General features: G+C 43.3%; 1 protein-coding gene across 1 annotated transcript in view; it reads right to left on the minus strand.

Annotated features, from left to right (window-relative positions):
- The window catches only part of LOC311491965 (connector enhancer of kinase suppressor of ras 2), a gene marked incomplete at its 5' end in the record, with an annotated part of 59,633 nt that overhangs the window by 23,833 nt on the left and 14,313 nt on the right, over positions 1 to 21,487 (minus strand). The window contains 7 exons of the mRNA XM_084550057.1: positions 1,554 to 1,700; positions 7,567 to 7,635; positions 7,781 to 7,840; positions 9,944 to 10,063; positions 15,283 to 15,324; positions 16,449 to 16,536; positions 16,930 to 17,132. Coding sequence (XP_084406183.1) covers positions 1,554 to 1,700; positions 7,567 to 7,635; positions 7,781 to 7,840; positions 9,944 to 10,063; positions 15,283 to 15,324; positions 16,449 to 16,536; positions 16,930 to 17,132 — 729 coding nt within the window. The remainder of the gene's footprint in view (positions 1 to 1,553; positions 1,701 to 7,566; positions 7,636 to 7,780; positions 7,841 to 9,943; positions 10,064 to 15,282; positions 15,325 to 16,448; positions 16,537 to 16,929; positions 17,133 to 21,487) is intronic.

Genomic DNA, 21,487 nt, shown 5'->3' on the forward strand with positions numbered 1-21,487 from the left:
ATCTTGTCAAATGAAATATCATCTGGGTCGTATGTAATATTTTAGCTTGATATGTAGAGATTTTGTGTGTGTCAGGTCCCACCCTTATATTTACGCTGTAGATCGATTTATTATTGCGTTTTGTGTATGAAATAATATGGACTATAAAGTCAGACAACCTCCCCGAGCTATAGATACAGATCTCCCTTAAAAAAAGAATCCCAGCCACAACTAATTGAACCGCTGATCTTTCCAAACATGAGAAAACGCTGAAGGATGCGATATAAATACCCTCTAATTACAGCTGACAGTCTGCAGTTTATATGTATTATATAACTGTAGCTATAGTGCGTTTTGATGAACAGACAAAATATCAAAAAATGCGTCAGTGTCCAAACATGTAAGGACCTAACTCTATAAAGCTCTGTATAGCTCAGTCTTTCTCATGTCCGTATACTTGGATATATAAATATATAAATATATATATATATATATATATATATGCTGCTAAATGTTGCATGTATATGCCTCCAGATATATAGAAGCTGAGTGAAAATAACAGGGGAGCGACATGCAGGAGGAGGGAATAAAAGAAATCAAAAAAAAGAGAAAAAGCCAAAGAGCACCTGAGCACTGAACTGAGATAAAAGCACGCATGTAGCATGTAAATGAATTAGCCTGACGCAAAGTTAAAAATAGCAGCCAATACGCAACACAAGACTCTGACGAGGAAGTCGGCGCTTCACAAACACTCAGGAAGCACCCCTCCGTCCATCAGCTTGTTCCTTCTGTGCACCAAAAATCATGGAGCGATATTTCTGGGCTGTGAGTAACATACTTAGAAAATGTGCGAACTATGTCCAGCCGCTCTCAGTTGTAAACCTTCCAACAAGCCATCCACCTTTTTTAGGTTTACAGCACATTAAACATTTACTGTCTTTTGAAACTGAAATGTTATTTGGAACAAAGGTTGGTCAAGTCCCAGTGAGTGGGAGTGTGCACTGCCCTGTACTTTACCTCCTGAGCAGACATTTCAGGCTGTATTATACCCTTTAAATCACTCACACGAGGCTGAAGTGCAGATTAAATTAGCTTGTTTCTCGCCTTCACTCCTCACAATTTTGAGTTATCGCTGTCTAAAAAAAAAAAAATCCAAAAAAAAAAATCTACTTTTGTTGCGCATAAATTCTCTTCAGATGGGGGTTCAGCAACTGGCACATTTGTGAATGGCTTCGAACTGTGCCAGCAGTGTGGCAGGCAGTAAAAATAAGAGATTTGTTGAACGCTTAACGGGAGGATTGATGCAAGGTCAAGGTGAAAATATTTGTTTAAAAAGCCAGCAGGAGAAGAGTGTGGGCAGTGAAAACATGAGCTGAGGGTGAGTCACAGACAGAGACACAATCTGCACAACGTGTGTAGATAGAACTGTACGGTTATGACGAGGGGGGGCGCCTTGAGGTGCAAATATCAGTTTCTGGCACGCTTGTTCGGATTTAAGCCACAGATCAGAATGTCACTGAGTCGGTTTAGCGAAGGTCAGCGTTTGAGGAGTGAAAGTGTTGGTAGGATTTTACCTGAAGGCCCAGTGGTTTCCAGCGCACGTTCCTGAGCAGAGCAGGTGTGGAGCTCAGGGTGTTCTGGGGCCTTTTCTTCAGCGTGAGGATGACTCCGCATGGGTCCTCTCTCAGGGCGTTCACCAGGTTCTTCAGCTGCCAGCCCACCTGAGGAGCACACATAACAGGCTACCAAAACAGCTGCTGTAGGCAACTAAACACACTTGTGGTGAACAATGCACTGCATATCAAGCAGATCTACTGAGGAAAACCACCACACACAGCAAGAGTTAATATTTCACCTAATTTTAACTATTGCCACCCACCACCACCACACACTACTAAAACCGTCCATGCTATTATTAATTTATTTTTGGCCGTATTATCTGTTAGTGAAATTCTGAAATAGTAGAGAAATGAGGGAAAGACGCATCAAAGGACCCAGCGTGACTCTAATTTCCTATTCATGGTCACTGTCTCGACCCCCGAGCAACAGAAGACGTTCCACAAGCTGTTGCATTGATGACAATATATCAGCTGTTTATACTAAATATATTTATGGCTGCTGTTACATTTTCTGGCCTGGACCGAAAACACTTTTAACAACTTGTGAACAGGCGGTGAAACTGTTCCCTGTAATTAAATGCTATCTTCACCTAATTTTTTTAATACCCTTCAGTTCAGTTTTCACACAAAACACTAAAACCACTATCAGGGCAATTCAGTGTTCTGCTGGGAAACTTTTGGACCTGGCATTCATTCGTGTGGATGTTACTTAGACATGTAGCACCCATCTAGACCAGACCAGGCACCCCCACCCCATAGCAATGACACTCCTTGATGGCAGCAGCCATCCCCAGCAGGGTGCAGCCTGACACAGGCACACACACAAAAACGGTTTGGGAACAACTAAAAAAAACATGAACAAGGTGTTGACCTGGCCTCCAAATTCACTAGATCCCAAACTGATCAAGTATCTGTGGGATGATCCAAGGAGGCCCCACTCCTCCACCCATAGGAGCCAGGCACACCCATGTCCATTCTCTGATGAGTCAGAGCTGTTTTGGAGGCACAAGGGAGACCTACACAATATTATGAACATAACATAATGTTGTGGCTGATTGGTGTATGTCATTCTTCGTAGCAGTTATCATTTATTTTTTACCCTTATCTAAAATGAATGCAGTCAAATACAACACGCTACCTTTACAATGGTTAGAATGAAGCAGTTTTAGCTCAAAGAGATGCTCATTTGACTTTTGTGTTGTTCTGAAAGCTTCAGTTTTGGAGTAATTGTACACCGCATCGTGCACTCTACTGTGTCACACTGAGAAGTATTTATAGTCTAGCGCTCACTGATATAACCGGAGGGAACAAAAACGAGAAACTCCTCTCGGTGTGCATCTCAAGCGAGCCTGCAAAATTTGATGGAATGTGACACTATTCAACTTTAAAGCTCTATAGCAGCATGACACATTTAAACAGTCATAACATTATTTCTCATCCCTTTAAAAGCACCAGTGCTCCCAGAGAGGATTTAGGTAATCTCCAAAAATTATGTCATCATCAGCAAACGTGCATTCCGATGTGAATCTAAGCCACAAGCAAAAAAAAAAGAGAGAGATTTGTACGTGCTCTGTGAGAGGATATACGTTGCCACAGAATTTTGATCTTCTGATATGATTAATTGGATGTCGAGGACGCTGCTAAAGACGGAGGAAGCCGCAGCATGAAATCTATTCGGCCGCTGTGCATCAGGCCCACCTCTAGTAAACATCTGAGGATTGCGACATTGAGCGTTTAAATGTCAAACTCTGTAGCTACCAATACAGCAGGACACTGACTGTGACCTGGGACCAGTAGTCTGAAAAGGGGGTTATGTTTGCAAGTGTGTGTTGAAAGAAAAAAGACAAGGGGAGCTCAGTCAGGAAAGGTATTGCTGAATGAGGCAACATATGGTCCACTGATGACTATTTATACATTTTGATTCGAATAAACTGGGTGTCTGTGGCGACATTCCTCACTAAAGTCATGTTTATAAACAGGATATGAATGAAGAATGCTAAGTCAGATCACTGCTCATGCAGTCCTAACATTTCTTACAGCTGCAGCTTCACATGTCAACACAAGTTGGCTTTTATTATAAAATAGTCACAGGGAAATGTATTTGAGCAGCACTTACTCGTGCATCTACAAAACAACGGCCATTTTCCGCACTTTCTTGACAGCAACTCAGCTGGAAATGTTGCGGAAAGTAATGGAAAAAGAATGAGCAGCCACAGCGAGCTGTCGGACGAAGGACTGCAGGCGACGGGCTGCACGCCGCCAACTTCTCAGCAAGGTAACCAACTCCTTTCTCGGCTATTCATACGCGTATACCTCATTCAGCACAAAATCAGATCAAGTTTGCTCACAGAGTGATGGGAAAAGGCAGGTTATTGTCACGATAAAAGTTTTGCTGCCCACAAAATCCTGTGACCTATCGTATTAAACCATGTTCGCTGCTACCACCAGTATCTACAAGCGTCCCCAACTCAAGATTGCCACTTTAAGTTCTAAGGAAAAGAAATATGCTAAAAGGCTAAAAGAGGAGTGCTGACTGCAGTGTTTCTTCGTGGTTCCGGCCAGCCTGTCTCCAGAGCTCGCAGCGCTCGTCAGGTCATTGATTGGCTACACTGGTTGCAGCGGCGGGAAGTGTCCGCAGAGACCACCACACACACACACCCACGAACAGACAGACAGAACTGCTCTGACCTTATTCCTGACATAATGATGACCAGCCTGTGCCAGCCTGGGGTCGGCCCGTTTCCTGTCCTCTTTGGCGCGACTCGGAGAGTTCACAGAGTTCTGAGTTCAGTCAGCGTTCAGCTACAACAAGAGCTTTATTCGAAGAAAGTCACCACTGTCCCAGACCCAGTCATGTACAGTTGTAATCAAAATTACTCAAACCTCAATGCAAATTAGGTTTATTGGCAAAGTGTACAAACTAGCAGCTGTTTGCAATAAACAAATCAAGCAAGAACAACTTAAATAGCTCAACACAACCGATATTACAAGTGGTTTCTCCAAATTCCACTCAAAATGCCACTTTTAATGACTACTGCCGTCTTGAAATGATTCAACCCCTTCATGACAAGCATCTTAATACTGAGTAGAAGACCCTTTTGCTGTTATGACCTGCTGCAAATATGATGTATAGCCAGACACCGGCTTCTAGCAGCATTCCTGGGGAATCTTAGCCCATTCCTCATGGGCCTCAAAGGCCTCCAGTTCACTAATATTCTTGGGTTTGCGTGCTGCGTCCGCCTTTTTCAAATCCCACCAGAGATCTTCAACGGGGTTCAAGTCAGGTGACTGTGATGGCCACTCTAGTATCTTCCAGCACTTCCTCTGACACCAAGCCTTGGTGGACTTTGAGGTATGCTTGTGATCATTGTTCTGTTGAAAGGTCCAATGATGCCCAAGCTTCAGCTTCCTTTTAGACGGCATGACATTTTCTCAGGATTTCCTGATACTTGATTGACTCCATCTTGCCGTCCACGTGGTTTCTAGTGCCAGAGGAACCAAAGCAGCCCCAGAGCATCACTGAGCCACCGCCATGCTTCACCGTAGGCCGGGTATTGTTTTCAGCGTATGCTTCATTCTTCCTCCTCAACGCATACAGCTGATCCATAGGCCCAAAAAGTTTTGTTTTCATCGCTCCGCAGTACAGAATCCCAAAAACTCTTTGGCTTATTTAAATAGTTTTGAGCAAATTGGAGCCGATCTTTCTTGTGATTTTGGGTCAGCAGTGTGCTTGAGACGGCAGTAGTTATTAAAAGTGGCATTTTGTGTTAAATTTGGAGAAACCACTTGTAATATTGGTTGTGTTGAGCCATTTGTTCTTTTATTTTGATTGCAACTGTATTTGTGATGTGAGTCACCAATTCAGACTGTTCAAATGCAATTCATGTCCAAGTCACGGAGATAGCTATAGGTATCAAACTGAAGTACTGGAATCTCTGACCAGATTTGTGATCTTGCCCAAAGGATTTCTGTGCATTCTTGTTACGAGTTAGATGAAACCTCTCTCCGTACATTCAGTACAAAGCCACAACCAAACAATAATTTGCTTACTTAGCATAAAGACTTGGAGCAGGGAAGAAACAAGTCGCCCAAATCGTCCTAGCAGCACCTCTAAAACTTACTAATTAACATGTGATATCTTGTTTGTTGAGGCAAGATTCATCCACCCCCCCCTTGCCTCCGATCTCCATGCTAAACTAAGCTAATCCTCTCCTGACTATAGTTTCAAGTTGAACGGATAGATAAGAAGCTGGTGTCAATCTCCTCATCTAACCCTCAGTAAGAAAGTGAATAAGCATGTTTTTTCGGGGCCAGAGGGATCTTCAAGGTGAACGGACCTGGACCTTAATCAAGCTGAACTTTTCAACTGTTGTTTGAAGCGCCGCAATGGTGGTCAGCAGACAAGAGTACATTAACAGCAAAAAAACAAAGCCAGCCTCATCCGGCCCAGCTTAGGGCCGCTCTGTTATGCAAATACGCGGAGACCAAAGGGAAACAGGGAGAGACGTACCAAAATAATAATAGAGCGTAAACTGCTGCTGGAGAGCCTTTTCAAATCCCAGGGGTCTTCATTATTTTCCCAGATGCTATTACCTCCACGTAATTATGTTGCCTCTTCAAACATTCAGTTTGTTATTTGAGCAAATTCCACGTTTTACCTCAGAAGAGAAGCTGAGCTAAAAACTGCAAGTCCTGTTTTGAAGCGGGTCTCAAACGAAGCTCATGCATAGACATGAAGGCAGCGCTGTTGCTAAATACGTGGGACAGGCCTACATAATGATCCTGTAATGGAATAGAATTTGTTCGCTGATCTAATTTTTGAATTCGGAGCCCGACTAGATGAAGTTATCATCTGGGATGTTGACAGGGAGTTTGCTGTATGCTGCGTGTATCCATCTTTTCCTCTCAGCAGCTCAGTTTGGGATTGAGCGAAGAGCTGTGTTGACTCGAAACTTCCCTCCGCTGTTCTCCCCCCTCCTCTTCTTTTATCTGCTTCCTCCTCTCCCCGAGTCCCTCTTAACTTCCTCCTCCCTTTTTGCCCCGCTCTCCCAGCTCTGCCTCATCTCTGCCTCCCCTGACTGCTTCAGCCCCCTTTCCTCACTGTAAGCGCACACCTCTGCTTCCCCCTGCTTATCTCTCCCCCAGAGTGAAGGATCAGAGTGGTGAGGGTCTAGCTGAGGGAGTAATGAAGGGTTGGCGCTGAGAGCCTGGCTGGGTGCGATCTGCGCTGTCACCCCGCGGGAGGAAGAGAGAGAGATAACGCACACCTCCCTCATGCGTCAATCAACGCCGCTCCCCAGCGCTTCCTTCATGCATGCTTTCGCATGAGCAGCACCTATCGAGACGTGAGGGGAATACTTGCAGAAGAAGCACATAAGAGACGTCTACACACAGACACTAACTCTTTTTCCCTCAAATAAACGCTGTAACAAATTGTTTGTGCCAGAGCTGACAGCGCGGGCGATAGACGAGCGCGCTCAATCACATGCCCTCGCAAGGCACCGTTCCTTTTAAAATGGCCGCCCATTTTTGTGCTTCCCCCTCTGATGTGACGGGTTGAAGGCAGAGTATTCAAGTCTGAAAGTGGAACATGGGTTCACATTTCAAAGCAGACGCCTCCTTCGGGGCTTTGTTGCGACAATGGGAACAAATTCCAGAAAGAGTGAGCTGACAATCACACTGGACTGAACAAAGGTCTTGTAACAATCGTCCTGTAATCTGTTTCCGCAGCACGTGTAATTAGCCTACATAGCGACTCAAGACAGGAAGCACCATGGTGGCAGGGGCGGTGGAGCTGGTGGTGGTGGAGGTGGCAGACACCGTGTACCTTGAAACCCCGTCAGCCCAGCCCAGAATGGAGTACAAAAAGACAATCTGCTGTATGCATTCACAGTGGAAATACATGGAAAGCACATCCCCTGTGATTCCTTCTGACTACAGTGTTGGATTTGACAGCTTTTTGACTCACCACGGTCTGGTGGTTGACTTGGATCACCTCATCCCCTGCGTGGATCTTCTTGCACTGGTCTGCCGGAGACTGCAGAGGCAAGAATTAGAGGACAGAAAGGGACAATGGGAGCAAGTTAAGGAGAGTCTGAGGCAGTGGATTCATTGTCATACGGGAATATGAGACCATAAATTGTGGATTGTGTGTCAAGCTACGGAGAGTAGCAAAAACTCACATTCTCCGTAGTTCCGGTGATAACGTGGAGCCCATCGTATGTTGATTTGATATACATCCCCTGAAACACAAGCACACACAGGCAGAGAGTACACAGATAAATACAAATATATGTACAGTATATTGCATAGAGCATCCGTCTGCATTTCTGTACGTGTGGACCACAGTGACTTTACGTAGACTTTGGTCACAAAAACAATGGCTTCAGACCTGACACTGAGACTTAACCTATAGATGGGTGACAATTTAACTAACATGTAGGTGTTGGTCAAACAAGACCGTCACTCTTCCTTATCCTACTTCATGTCTTTGAACTTTACTAGAGCTCTACTTGCTAAAGTTTTAGTGTTTTCACAATGCTGGTAGAGAGGGCTGACTAATTTACTACTATGGAAACTCAACCCCGCTATAGGCATAATTCAAGACAACAATGCATTGGTAAAGTGCTTTAACGATGAACCTGGATGTGGATTCATTTACATTCAAATAAAGTTGCAATCTCTATCAAATAATGTCTTTAATAATGTTTTTTTATATTAATATTTGTTAAATCTGTGCCTAGATGAGGGAATTCACTGGTGACTGAGTCCCATGTCCCATGCATTGATGAAAGCATTGCGATGGCTGGAGCTTCAAAATTTGAATAGCAAAATACAAGTCTTCATTTTATTTTTATTTTATTTTACAGAAGATCCGTACAAAAATTGGCAGGGAGTAATGGAAGAAGAAGGAGCAGTCACAGTGAGCTGTTAGGTGAAGAGCTGCAGGTGACAGGCCGCACGCCACCAACCTCTCAACTAGGTAACAAACTCCTGTCACTATGTCCTGCAGTTTGCAAACTAATGCCGTGTGCAGCATGAAAGCAGAATGATGGAAAAAGGCCTATTATCGAGTGACTTTATTAAAAGTACTGACTGAACTTCGTAACTTGTAATATTGAACCACATTTGCTCTTACCACCGGTAACTACACGTGTGGCCAAATCAACTAGGACGGAAGTGATGGAGATTGTTTCTTTAAAGGGGAACTACTGTTTTTTACAACCTGGACATTATTTCTGGCATAAAATACTTGCGTTTACTCACCCATATAACTTTTGTGTAATTTGTATTCCTTTGGGAGATATTTAGATCTGCGTATATACATGTAGTGGGTGTGACTGGGGCACCGAAACACAGCCTCTAAATAACGCATTATCTGCCGTGAAACTCGTTCATTTCACCAATATGTTGTTATGATACACTAGTGCTATTCCCCGTTGAGTCCGGAGTTAGCGGTTATCATCATCCAGGGTCTGTAGATTGACCTACATGGCTGAATATTTTTCCGATTCTGAGGTTGTGGACAAACCATAGCAGTAACAAATTACAGGTAAACAAGCCGACTGTCGCGGGTGTGCGCGGCGCTCAGAGATGACATCATCCAGGTCAGAAGACATCATCCGGGGTCTGTAGTTTCACAGCAGATAATGCGTTATTTAGAGGCTGCGCTTCGGTGCCCCAGTCACTCCCACTACATGGATATACGCAGATCTAATAATCTCCCGAAGGAATACAAATTACACAAAAGTTATATGGGTGAGTAAACAATCGTATTTTATGCCAGAAATAAGGTCCAGGTTGTAAAAAACAGTAGTTCCCCTTTAAGTTATATAACTAAATTATAGTCATTATTTCTTTTTTAAAAGTAGCCCAAATATTTAATACAAATAATAGTATTTGAGGGACATATTTTAGGATTTATCCTAGAATATGTTGGTTCAACAACACCAGTCAACACCAAAGTTGATGTGGTAAACTTGATAGCAAACAGTTACTTCTTCACACACCCAGGAGACAAAGAGCCATATTAGCGTGCATCACTCTGTTGCTATTTTGGTTTCTTAATCAAGTAGATTACAGTGGAAGTTGCCTGAAGGAAGTGGATATCCTGTTTCAGCTAGAAATAAGGTCGAGGAGAACAGAGTTTTGTTAGGCCAGAAAACCAAAACGATGAGCTAAAAAATGCTAAAAGGGTCATAGAGTTGGCTGGTACTTCCCTTCCACATTACAAATACCAGTTTAATCTGTTATAAAAATGTGTATTAACGTGTCGGTTTGTGCAGGTTTAAAAGTGTCTTGGGTTCTATGTTTGTATGTGTTTGAATCCTCAGCCGTGTCCTTACCAGCCCTTCACTGGGCATGATGCTGGTAAGATGGACCACCTCCAGGTGGGCAGACTGAGAGACCAGAGAGTCAGATGACAGAGAAATGATGTGGTCACATATCCCTGCTAAGGTCTTGCACTGGAGGTGGCGTTGGAGGAAAGAGAGCAGAGAAATAAAAAAAAAAAGAGGTGGGGGGGGGGAGAGAAAGACAGAAAGTTATTGAGATTGGTTTTGTTCCGCAAGGGATGCTGTGACCTAGCTGGAGGAGGTGAAACAGACATCATTTCATCAGATTGTTCCACATCGCTACTTCCATCACTCTAGCACACAAACTGTTTCCTGTCACAGCCTGTCCGCGGGCATGCCCACAAGACACCGTCACAGACAGGGCTACACATCACCGATACTAGCCAGCCCGGGGTGCCCAGATGACATTTTCTAACATCTAAATTACAGCGCACAGGTTTCATTTGTTGCCTTCGCGTCAACTAAACAAAACCAGACACTCAGAGTGGCTGTAATTTGTTTGACACCGCACTTATCCTCCTAATACATATCACCCCGTTTGAGTGTATCCAGGCAAATGTGTCAGATGAAAAGAACTGCTTCACCTTGCTTTTATTCTAAATAAACCTTGACTGTTTTCCGGGCTATTTGTCTGATAGATCACTCATGCGAACAAATTTATCATCTACAACATCTCTGCCATCTAATCTTGAGCTGACTCAAGCCTCATAGCACTTAGCACACATACACCGATCAGGCATAACATTATAACCACCTTCCTAATATTGTGTAGGTCTCCCTTGTGCCTCCAAAACAGTTGTGACTCTTCAGAGAGTGGACATGGGTCTTCTGAGGGTGTCCTATGGTGTCTGGCAACAGAATGTTGTTAGTGGGGGGCCTTTGGGTAATATGGGTTGAGGTGAGGGGCTTCTATAGATACTTGAACAGTTTCTGATCAAGAGAATTTGGAGGCCATGTCAACATCTTGTGCTGTTTTTCATGTTTTTTGAGTTGTTCCTAAACCATTTTTGTGTGTGTGCTTGTGTCAGGCTGCATCCTGCTGGGGATGGCCGCCATCATTGCTATGGGGTGGGGGTGCCTGGTCTGGTTTAGGTGGATGGTGCATGTCTAAGTAACATCCACATGAATGAATGCCAGGTCCAAAAGATTCCCAGCACAACACTTAATTGTCACAGGATGGTCAAAGTTATCTACTTCTGCTGTCAGTGGTTTTAATGTTGTGGCTGATCGGTGTAGCGAAACATAATCTTCTGATTTCAATCCTTATGAGCTTTTACCGGATTATAGTTACGAAATGAACAGAGGAGATCTTCAGCATGCACACAAACATACACACACACATACTGTACTCTATGATGAACACACACACCGTAGCTCGCAGCCCATGATTCATTCAGTTCGAGAGAAAAGGTGGACACTCTTCAGTGAGCTGGCTATGTGATGCTCGCTCTCTCTCTCTCTCCCTTGTCCTGTCGCTCGCTCACTCACTCACATACAACGCAAACAAACCCACTTCCATCCTTTTCTGGGTCACTTATTTGAACATTACAGCCAGTTTTCTGTTCATGAAATGATATCATGCTCTAGTCAATGTGTACACATTACGTAACGGGATACCCAGAGCTGCTCATGTCATAAACAGGCCCGCATCAACATTGTGGGCTTTAATTTGAAAAAGAGTGGAACAGAAAAGGAAGTGAGCGGTAAGTAGGAGAAAAGTAAAAGCAGTGTTTTTCTAATCCCGCCTACAGGGCCATAAATAGCATGCGAAGTCCCCGGCTGGATACAACAGCCAGCGACAATGTTGCGGCTCTGCTTGCGCTCCTCTTTGATCATTGGACTAATAGCCTTGACCTGGGATTAACACGGGGCCGAGAGACAAAAGGCCCGTCACCAGCGTGGAGTCTCTCAACTCCCACTGCTCCGGCACACCCGGCCTTGATCTGACACGCCTCCAGAGCATCAGAGCGCAGATTATAGGGAAGTTAAACTTATGTGGCTAGCTGGCGTGAGATTTAAGAGCAGTCAAACAGAAAGCCAGACACAGTACACTGCCAAATGGATTAAGCTCCGGCGGAACCCCCACCCCACACCCCCCCACCCCGCCTCCCTGCCACCACCACCACCACCTTCTTCATTCTCATTCTCTCCTGCACTTTTTTCCTCATCGACTCGCACCTTCTCTCTCACGCGCACGCCGCCGTTCGCTCGCCAGCACACCTCAAATGTGGTTGCATAATGCATGGTCACACACTGCAGCAGATATAAGCCGAGACACAGGAAAAGATGGAGAGAGGGCGGGGGAAGCGGGGGAGGGAGGAGGGGGAGTCCGGTAGGAAAGGGGGAGAAAACAAGGGAAACACACAACTAGGACAGTCTTATGTAATTCCTCTCATCCTTATGCATGCATGCACATAAAAACACTCACTCATACACACTTCACGCTCCATCGGACACACAGACTCACACATGTTCATATCCTCTCTCTCTCTCGCTCTCTCTCACACACACACACACATACACAAACACACACACACACACACACACAATACCCCTGTCCATCTGATTGCTGCAGGCCGTAGACTTGAGGAGAGCAGAGTAGCAGTGAGTTTTGCATTATTGAGCAGTCGCTAAGAAACGTACAACTACCACTACAGTAAACAGTCTCTGAACTGAACCCCGTGCTGGATACACACCAGAGACTCTCAACATAACTGCACGTCTGTCTGGATCCAGCTACACAACTATCAATACAATGGAGGGAAGAGGCGGCTTTAGAAGTAAAAGTCATGCATTTAAATTTTTTTTTTTAGCCAAACTGAGATCAGAATTTAAAGAATGACCCCTTTCAGAGGATTTATTATCAAAGCATGCATTATTTGTGTGGATTATTATAATATGCAGGAACATATAAGCAGCATATTAATGCTAACGTTAGCTGGATATGGTGCAGCCGATTTTAACTATCTAAAGTAACTATGGAATTATTATTTTATCTGTGACGCTAATCCATGAAAACACACTGTGTTTTATGCGACCATGCATGGGATGAATTTCTATCTGAACAAGTAAAGCATAATAGAACGTATCATAATACACGATAAAATGTATTATGACAGATCCATCGCCACCAAGTTGTTTCCTGTTAGGAGTAAATCTGTATGTAGTAAACAAGTAATTGTTTAGTTTGTCATTAGTTAGAAGCTAACTAAGTTTTTTAGTTAGTTGCTATACCAAAAATCTACCAAATATTCATAACTTACACTGATCAGGCATAACATTATGACCACCTTCCTAATATTGTGTAGGTCTCCCTTGTGCCTCCAAAACAGTTGTGACTCATCAGAGAATGGACATGGACCTTCTGAGGGTGTCCTGTGGTGCCCCCACAATGTTGCTAGTGGGGGGCCTCTGGGTCCTATCGGTTGAGGGCAGGGGCCTCTGTGGATCATCCCACAGATACTTGATCAGTTTGGGATCTAGGGAATTTGGAGGTCAGGTCAACAACTTGTGCTGTTCTTCATGTTCTTTGAGTTGTTCCTAAACCGTTTTTGTGTGTGTGCCTGTGTCAGGCTGCATCCTGCTGGGGATGGCTGCTGCCATCAAGGAGTGTGGGGGTGCCTGGTCTGGTCTAGGTGGGTGCTACATGTCTAAGTAACATCCACATGAATGCCAGGTCCAAAAGTTTCCCAGCAGAACATTGAATTGTGACAAGATGGTCAGCGTTATATACTTCTCCTGTAAGTGGTTTTAATGTTGTGGCTGATCGGCTATTTCAACATCATTTTTGATTTAAAATGGAACTCATTTTTCAAATCTTAAAGATGACCTAATATCCACTTCCCCTTATCAAGATAGGTGCAATCATGTTTCAAAGTGAAGGGACAAAACACCAGATCTCATCTTGTGTGTAATTTCCTATTTAAAATGCTCAGCGTCACTTAACCTCCACTTTATCTAGGTATCTTGTGTGAAAGACACACGGTGAAGAAAAAGGATGAAAGAAAGGTGCAGCCTAAAAACCAACAGCTCCTCCTCCCTTTTCATGCTGTCTTCTCTCTATTTCACACATAAACCTCCCACACATAACACACTAAGTCATGTGTAGCCTTTAGTCTGGCACCCAGGGTTGTGGGTGTGTGAGTGTGAACTCGTGTGCACATGTGGAGAGCCATTAATATATTTGGATTCGCCTCATTGTCGTGCGTCGTTATCAGAGCGGTTGTGGCGGCGGTAAATGACAGCTGTGATACCTCAGTGAAAAGGCTTAGAGGACTCAGGACACAGTCGGATGGTTTGTTCTGTTTATGGTGGCATGTATACGACAGAGTATATAAACTGATCATTTCTTTACAATTAAATGTTCTCGCACGTTTTCTGAAAACTCCCCCTGCTACCATTTCATTTGGCTTACTCCACCTGACCTTGAATGACAGCAGGAAGTGTCCCAGTCCAACTGTCAGCCCTGATCACACACTAGCTGCTCGCTCAGTTTCACACGTGGACTCAGACAGTTGTCCGTCATACATGTACACACACATGTAAGGGGCCTCAGGCTCACTTGTACTTCAAACACAACTGTGACACAAATTCCAATCTAAACCCACAGTAGTCTGACAACATGCACATACCACATACACATACATACAATCCATTTCAACTGAAATTTACGAATACTAAAACTATTTTAAATAGTATGCCATATTTTCTCATACACAATGTTTGTTTTACACATAGACTGTAAATAAAGATGGACGACAGAACAGTTCCTCAAATGTGAAGCCAAAGCAAGTAGAGCTCCCCCTGGTGGATGGCTGCAGTATAGGTCATAAGCTCCGCGCCCTCCATGTTAGCCAAACTAAAACACTAAAGTACATGTCAAAGTGTCCTCATTTAATAAGTAAAGTGTATAATCCAACATCTCTTTGATATTGGTGGAGGTAGAGCAGAGTGCAGTATTAGTTAAACAAAAACACGAGTGAGTCCGGCAAAAGTGCGCAGACTCTGGCTTCAACCTTACAAGATGGCGTCGCCCGTATCCCCAGGAAACTAGCGTCAGTGTTTGCCTAATGCCAGGAAGTGGGGACGCATTGTCCATATTTATATACAGTCTATGGTTTTACAAACAGAATCTATCTAAATGTTGTTTTTTTTTATTAATAATGAAAAATGTACTCAATCTACTGGGAGACTATGCTAGAGTGTGACATTTAGTATGGATCAGATTAACTGAAAATCTGCAAAATATCTGAAAGAATAACCAAAGTATTCAAAATGGAATAACTTCTAATCATTACTAATACTTAAAACTCTGCAGGGCGGAAACTTACCACGTGAAGAATCTTATTTTCTGTCTCGTACACAGTGCAGTCCTGTAAAGGGATACGAGAAGAGGAAAGAAAGGAAAGAGAATACATGAGATGGAGAAAACATCCATCCGCACACTAGCTCAAATGTCTCTCTCCTCCAAATATAACAACTGGCGAAGAGGAAATGAGAGAAATGAGAGTTCCAGCAGGAAGAAATGGATGATTTGTGGAGAACACGAGCAGTCAGCTCTTTTGTTTCTAACCTTCCATATTATGCACATTACTTTACAATGTAAGCAGACTAATACATTGGATCTCCTCTGCAGCTTCACGGGCCTCCTCGGGATTTAAAAAAACGCATTATTTGAACATGACAGATTGTTATTTAACGATAGCTGATAGTTAATCTATTTCTGGGAAAGCGGCCCACGCAATCCGCCAGATGTGCATGGTAGCAGTTAATTCATCTGTTTGATGCATTGGTGCGGGAAGTACTGCCACCTTTGTCTGTCTCTCTGCACACTGGCAGCCACACGTTCATTTGGCCCGCTGTGGACCTGCGGTGGCCCTTTTCTCTTCACTCTCCTCTGGCCCTTGTAATAGGGGGGTGGGTGTTATCTGCTCGGCTACAGGACTCACTCTGGGCACAAGTACAAACGCACTCTCGCACGCCCTCTAAACGGGCTCTTGGTGGGAAGAAGATGAGTAAGTCCAAGAAGTTGTTTCCGTCCAAACAATGAGACGTTATGCACCTCCAGTTTTATTTGGTGCCCGCGTGTGTGTGCAGTGTGGTGAATTAACACGAGGGAGAGAGCCGGGGGGGCAGCAGAGAGAGGACAGGAAATGAGACCATGAGAGAACCCCAGTTCGGTCTCCATCAGAGCCTATAACTTAGACAAGGGATGATGCCTGACAGTGAGCTGATGAGTTGTTCGCTTAAGGCTGTTACTGAGAGCTACTCGTCCCATCAACCATGCTGCAAACAGCCCGTGGCTACAGACACATGCTCCACTCACAGTCAAATCTATAGAAATGAGCGATAGGTCAGAACAACCTCTATATATATTGATGTTTGCAGTACAAAATCCACTTTAGATAGGCTCTTTCAATTAGAACCATGACCTCTACTGTAATGAACGACGGCTTGTGTGGTGCATGGTCGTCTTTATGAATGTCCATGAACGCACCTGTTGCACGATGGTGGTTAATTCTAAGCAGAGCTGCACGATGTTGTTCTTCAGTAACGAATATTCTGTCACACTGGCAAATGGAGACCTGAAAACAGAAAGAGGATAACTGTATGCCTTACAGTATGTTCAGAGTATTTTTAAAAGGCATGAGAATGCAGCAGAAATAAAAGCTGCATCTCTCAGAGCACAAGAGCAACTAATAAAGACAAACAACATTTATTTAGTGTCGTGGCCGGCAGGCTGTGTAGCCCAGGGAACTGCTAAAGCTCAACATTAGTTTGTTGTATGCCTTCTCAGCTCGTCTAAATTCATGGTGACAAAATAAAAACAACACCTGATATGATGGTACAGGCCAAAGGCCGTAAAGTAAAGGTTAACTATGCACATACTGTAAAGTGACTGTATTTTACTATAAATGTAGCGCTAAAGTGTGCACAACGTTAACTGTATTTCAAGGGTCCCAAAGCGTGGTCCCTACCTGTCGAGCCAGGCTAGCAGGTTCTTGGCCGCACCAATTAGATCCACCACTGAAGTGAGGAAATCATTGGGGAGCCTCCGGGACGCTCGTCCATCATAGTGTCCGCCCCTCCGCCGGCCCAGGATGAAGTTCTGGAGGTTCTTCGCTGAAGCGTTCAGCTTGTGGGACAGAGTCCGGAGGTTTTCTGTCTCTAGGCCGTAGTTCTGGAGGACAAACAGAGGCGCTGTTATACTATATTCTACTGATATTCTCTTCAGTGTAATGGTTGATATGGTTAGCACTCTGTGTTTCTTTTGAAGATTAATACCACTATTATGTTTCTGTATTAACTGCACATTTTCGAGACATCATAATAATCTCAGAAAGTTGTTTTCTGACTGGGAATTTTTTATTGTTTCATTCATGTTGGAACACCAATTTGGAAAATGAGCAAAAATCTGTGACATAAATAACACTAAGCCAAACTTGATCTGACTTTCTCCAAGTTTTTAAATTAGGTTTATAAATCAGTACCACATGACTCCCCATTAAATCTGTATTGTAAAAGGTTTTTATTTTGGTGATAGCAAGCAAGGCTAGCATTCTACCTGCTAATGCTAATCACCTGCCACCTACATACTTAACCACAAGGAGACACGGATTGATTTTCTCATCTAGTTCAAAAGCAAATAAAAGGAATTTCCCCAAATGTCCGTAGGTCTATCTGCGATTTGTAAATGATTATCCTGAGTGGAACGAACAGAAATTAGAGCATTAACAGCAGCCACTGTCTGCCCTTATGCAAGAGCAGCAAGCTGGTGTAGTAGCCCATTACTGCACGGTGACCCTTTTAAATAAACACACACACACACACAGATCCACTGAGCCACATTGAGCTTAGCATCCCCAGGCACCTCAAGTCATGTCCTGCCTGACAGAGCCTGATTCCTGCTGACACAAAAGGCTCTACACACACACACTCATAAACTCATACACCAACACACACGCACAACATCGTTGTATAGTCAAATGCAAAGGCTGAGCTAGACATATCTATTCCTCCTTTGCCTCTAGATCTATTCTACACAGTCACGACCACAGCGACTACAAAGGAGGGAGGGTTTCACAATGGCAGCAGAGAGAGAGAGAGAGAGAAATGAGGCAATGGAGGAACTAAAGAGGCAGAAGACAAGAGGGAGAAAGAGAGAGAGAGAGAGGGAGAGGAAGAGGCAGGGGGAGCAGCCGGCCATGCATCCCACTGAAACTGGGTCATGCATACGCCGTTCGGAGCAATCTCCCCGTATTCTGTGTGAATGCAGATGTATACATGTGCTTGGAGTGTAGATGTTTGCACAGCTGTAATTAGGCCGTCGTACGATTCCATGTTGACGCTCGGTGTGCAGCTCTCTCCAAGGGGGCGGAAGGCTGAGAAGGAGCTGGGGGGGGACAAAGCCCTGTGTTGACTGTCTGAAGGGCTTTGTGTGCGTGGAAGAGGAGAGAAGTAATTTAGCAATGCGCGCAATATGTGTGCCTGTGCGTGTCAAATCAATACAGTAAGAGGGTGATGCCATTAGAGACCCCCCCCCCCCCCCCCCACACACACACACACACACACTCACACACAAACACACACTCCAGTCCTTGTCAATGCGGTTGCCATAGCAGCCATGTGTGGCCTCTCCTCTACGCTGTTAATAATACAATTGCTCTCACTCAAACATCTTTTATGACATGTTTAGGCAAAAAAAAAAAACGGAGGCTTTTCCACATAATCCCTATCTCTTCAGTAATCTTGAGTGTTGTTCCACTGTATATTCACTGGTCCTCAGTATCTATTCATCAGGAGAATATTGATTGAACGCGTGCTTCTTTCTGCTTGGAAGCTCCGGCTTCAATGCTCAGACCAAAAGGATGGTTTTGTAGATTGTATGCCTTCAATTTGTACAGCAAGTTTTATTATTATTATTATTGTTGTTGATTCAGCTATTGGACATTGGATTTAAAATTAAATATTCTTCATTTTTAGGAACATATTCACTTTTCTGGGGATGAAATGATGTTTAGAACAGAATACAAATTATAAAGCTGCGTGTGTGTTTTGACTTGTTTGTAATGACCCCTCTTCTCCGAATCACTTGGAAAGAGAGAGAGAGAAAAAAAATGAAACATTTAAAAGGCCATTAACCAAAGTGTAATGAAAACAAGAGAAAAAAACAGTCAAGAGCCAAAGAAAATGTGTTAGGTGTGAGTGGGTGAAACTGTCAGACAATAATATGAGGTGCTCTTTCTCAGACAACGGGGGGACATCTGATGGAGCTCTTGTCTAATAAGCTCAAAATGTGAAAATAACCAGAAATAGAAACTGATATTCACATAATCTAAAAGATGGTAAAATTAGTTTGTAGTCACAGGGTAAGGAACCTCATCTGTGTGACAGAGACATGATCAACGGTTAAATTTCCTGATAGATATGCTGCAAATGTGGTTGTCTGCGTAGTAGGCAGTGTTACTGGAAAATTAGGCCATTCCTATTTCCCTGAAGGAGATACTGACAAAGAATGAAATGCACTAGACTTTCGAAGAAGTGGCCCCGAAATAGAGCCTTGGGGGATGCCACAAGGATTTAATTTATGTAAAAAGCTCACCTCAAAATCATCTAACCCATACTTGGAATTAATTGTTGCAGTTATTTAGTACTTAAATCTGTGGCATGGCTCCCATAGTTTCTTTATAAAAGAACATCGACAGTGTGCTTGTAACCCTCTGCACTGAATGCTGCGGTTTGACACTTTTTAACTTCACGTTCAGTTTTTTGGAAACGTCTCTTATTTTATCCTTAAGTTATGCCCGTTTCCCAGCACATCTTGCTGAAAATTCACTACCCACATACAAACTCACTTAGCATAGACGCTATAGGCAAGATATGATTGGATAGGCATAAAAGAAGGGACTTTTTTTTATTTATTTTTTTACATGAACAGCGAGGCTTAGAGCTCAGTCAGCACTTGAAACTTTCATTGATCCAGGACCACAGAGGCTCCCTTTTTTATTTACTGCAGAAAGCCCAACGGCTGAGCCGGGTCAACCAAGTTTTGCTCTTCCTTTTGATGGATTAGTACAGCTAATTATGCTTTACCAGCTAACTTAAAGTAAAACATTATGTTTTATGAAACGGAGGGGTAATGGGGGTTTATTTTTCTCATCAAATTAACCGACGCGATCTGGAAACATGGTAGTATTGCTTCGAGTAAGCCTGACTGGGAATGAAATGAGCAGAGGCATGATAAGACAAGTTGTACACCAGCCAACGGTTTAACCAGATTATCTAAACAAATTAAAAACAATTCTCTCAATTCAATTCATCTCTCTCCTTGCAGAGTTAACCTGTATGTAAGCATTAGTTAGTTTGTTTCGTATGTTGCTTTTAAGTGCTGTAAGTTTTGCATCCCTGGCTTTAAATAGTATTACTATATCTGATAAGAATAAGAGACAAATCAACCAAACTACAAGTTGGGGAAAAAAAGGTATTATCCCTTAATTTACAGCAACATTTTTAGATTCATCTTGTCCACTTGGGGCCCCTAAATGTGTGTGCGTCCACTTCCAGGACATATGGTGATTGCTACTCCGGGACACTCATTCCCATGCTGGAACATTTGAATGAGAAGAGGAGCTGATTAGCGCACACGAGCATGCACGCATACACACTCATGCACACATTCAAACAGCTCCAACTAATCCAGCCATGTGTGCCCGGGAGATAAGGTGCATCCTGCATACTCTTTCTACATACTCTCTCCCTCGCTTCCTCTCTCACCCTCGCTTCCCCTCCCTCTCTTTCTCTCTCCCTCTCTGGGAGAGTAGCACCTAATTCCCCCCCTAATTCCCTAATCCTGAGCAGGGCCACTGCACACATAGTCAGCAGTGACCGAGGAAGTACATACAAAGCAGGGCCAAAATGATAGAGGTTTTTTTTTTTTCCCAGACATTTCTTAAGCCAATATCAATAACTGGTGGAGGAAAAATAAACAACAACCAATATAGAAATCTTTTTACCTGTGAGAATTCATTTGAAAGAGGAGTATTTGTTATTGAGTATTTTTTATTTTTAAATTCAAACAAAATATTAAAATATTAAAGCTGGATATGGTTTTGACCAGCGGCTATATTTACAATCCCACAGTTTTTTTTCCACTCTTATTATACATCTGCTTTGATATCTATTTGATATGTTGGTTTCACAGAAACAAAAGCAACCAGCATAAATTATCAGACGTCTGGTTGTCTGAGCAGAAGCGGTTGTGCAAACGTTTGCCGGAATAAAAGCTGTCTCAAAGAGAAGTGATGAAAGTGAAGTGATGATGAAAGAATAAAAGCAGACTCAAACCAGTACGGAAGACAGAGAAGTCCATCTCTATCTATGTGTCTTTGATAAGGGATGGATGAGCTAGTGGCTAATTTGGGGGCTAATCTATAAACTGTTGTGTTTGTTAACAGCTAACATGCTAGCAAGTGCTTTCCTGCTAGACAGGCACAAATATATCTCAGAGTTTCTTATAGTTTGGTGTGACAAACTTAT

Source organism: Chelon labrosus (genome assembly GCF_963514085.1).
Source record: "Chelon labrosus genome assembly, chromosome: 8".
Classification (NCBI taxonomy): Eukaryota; Metazoa; Chordata; class Actinopteri; order Mugiliformes; family Mugilidae; genus Chelon; species Chelon labrosus.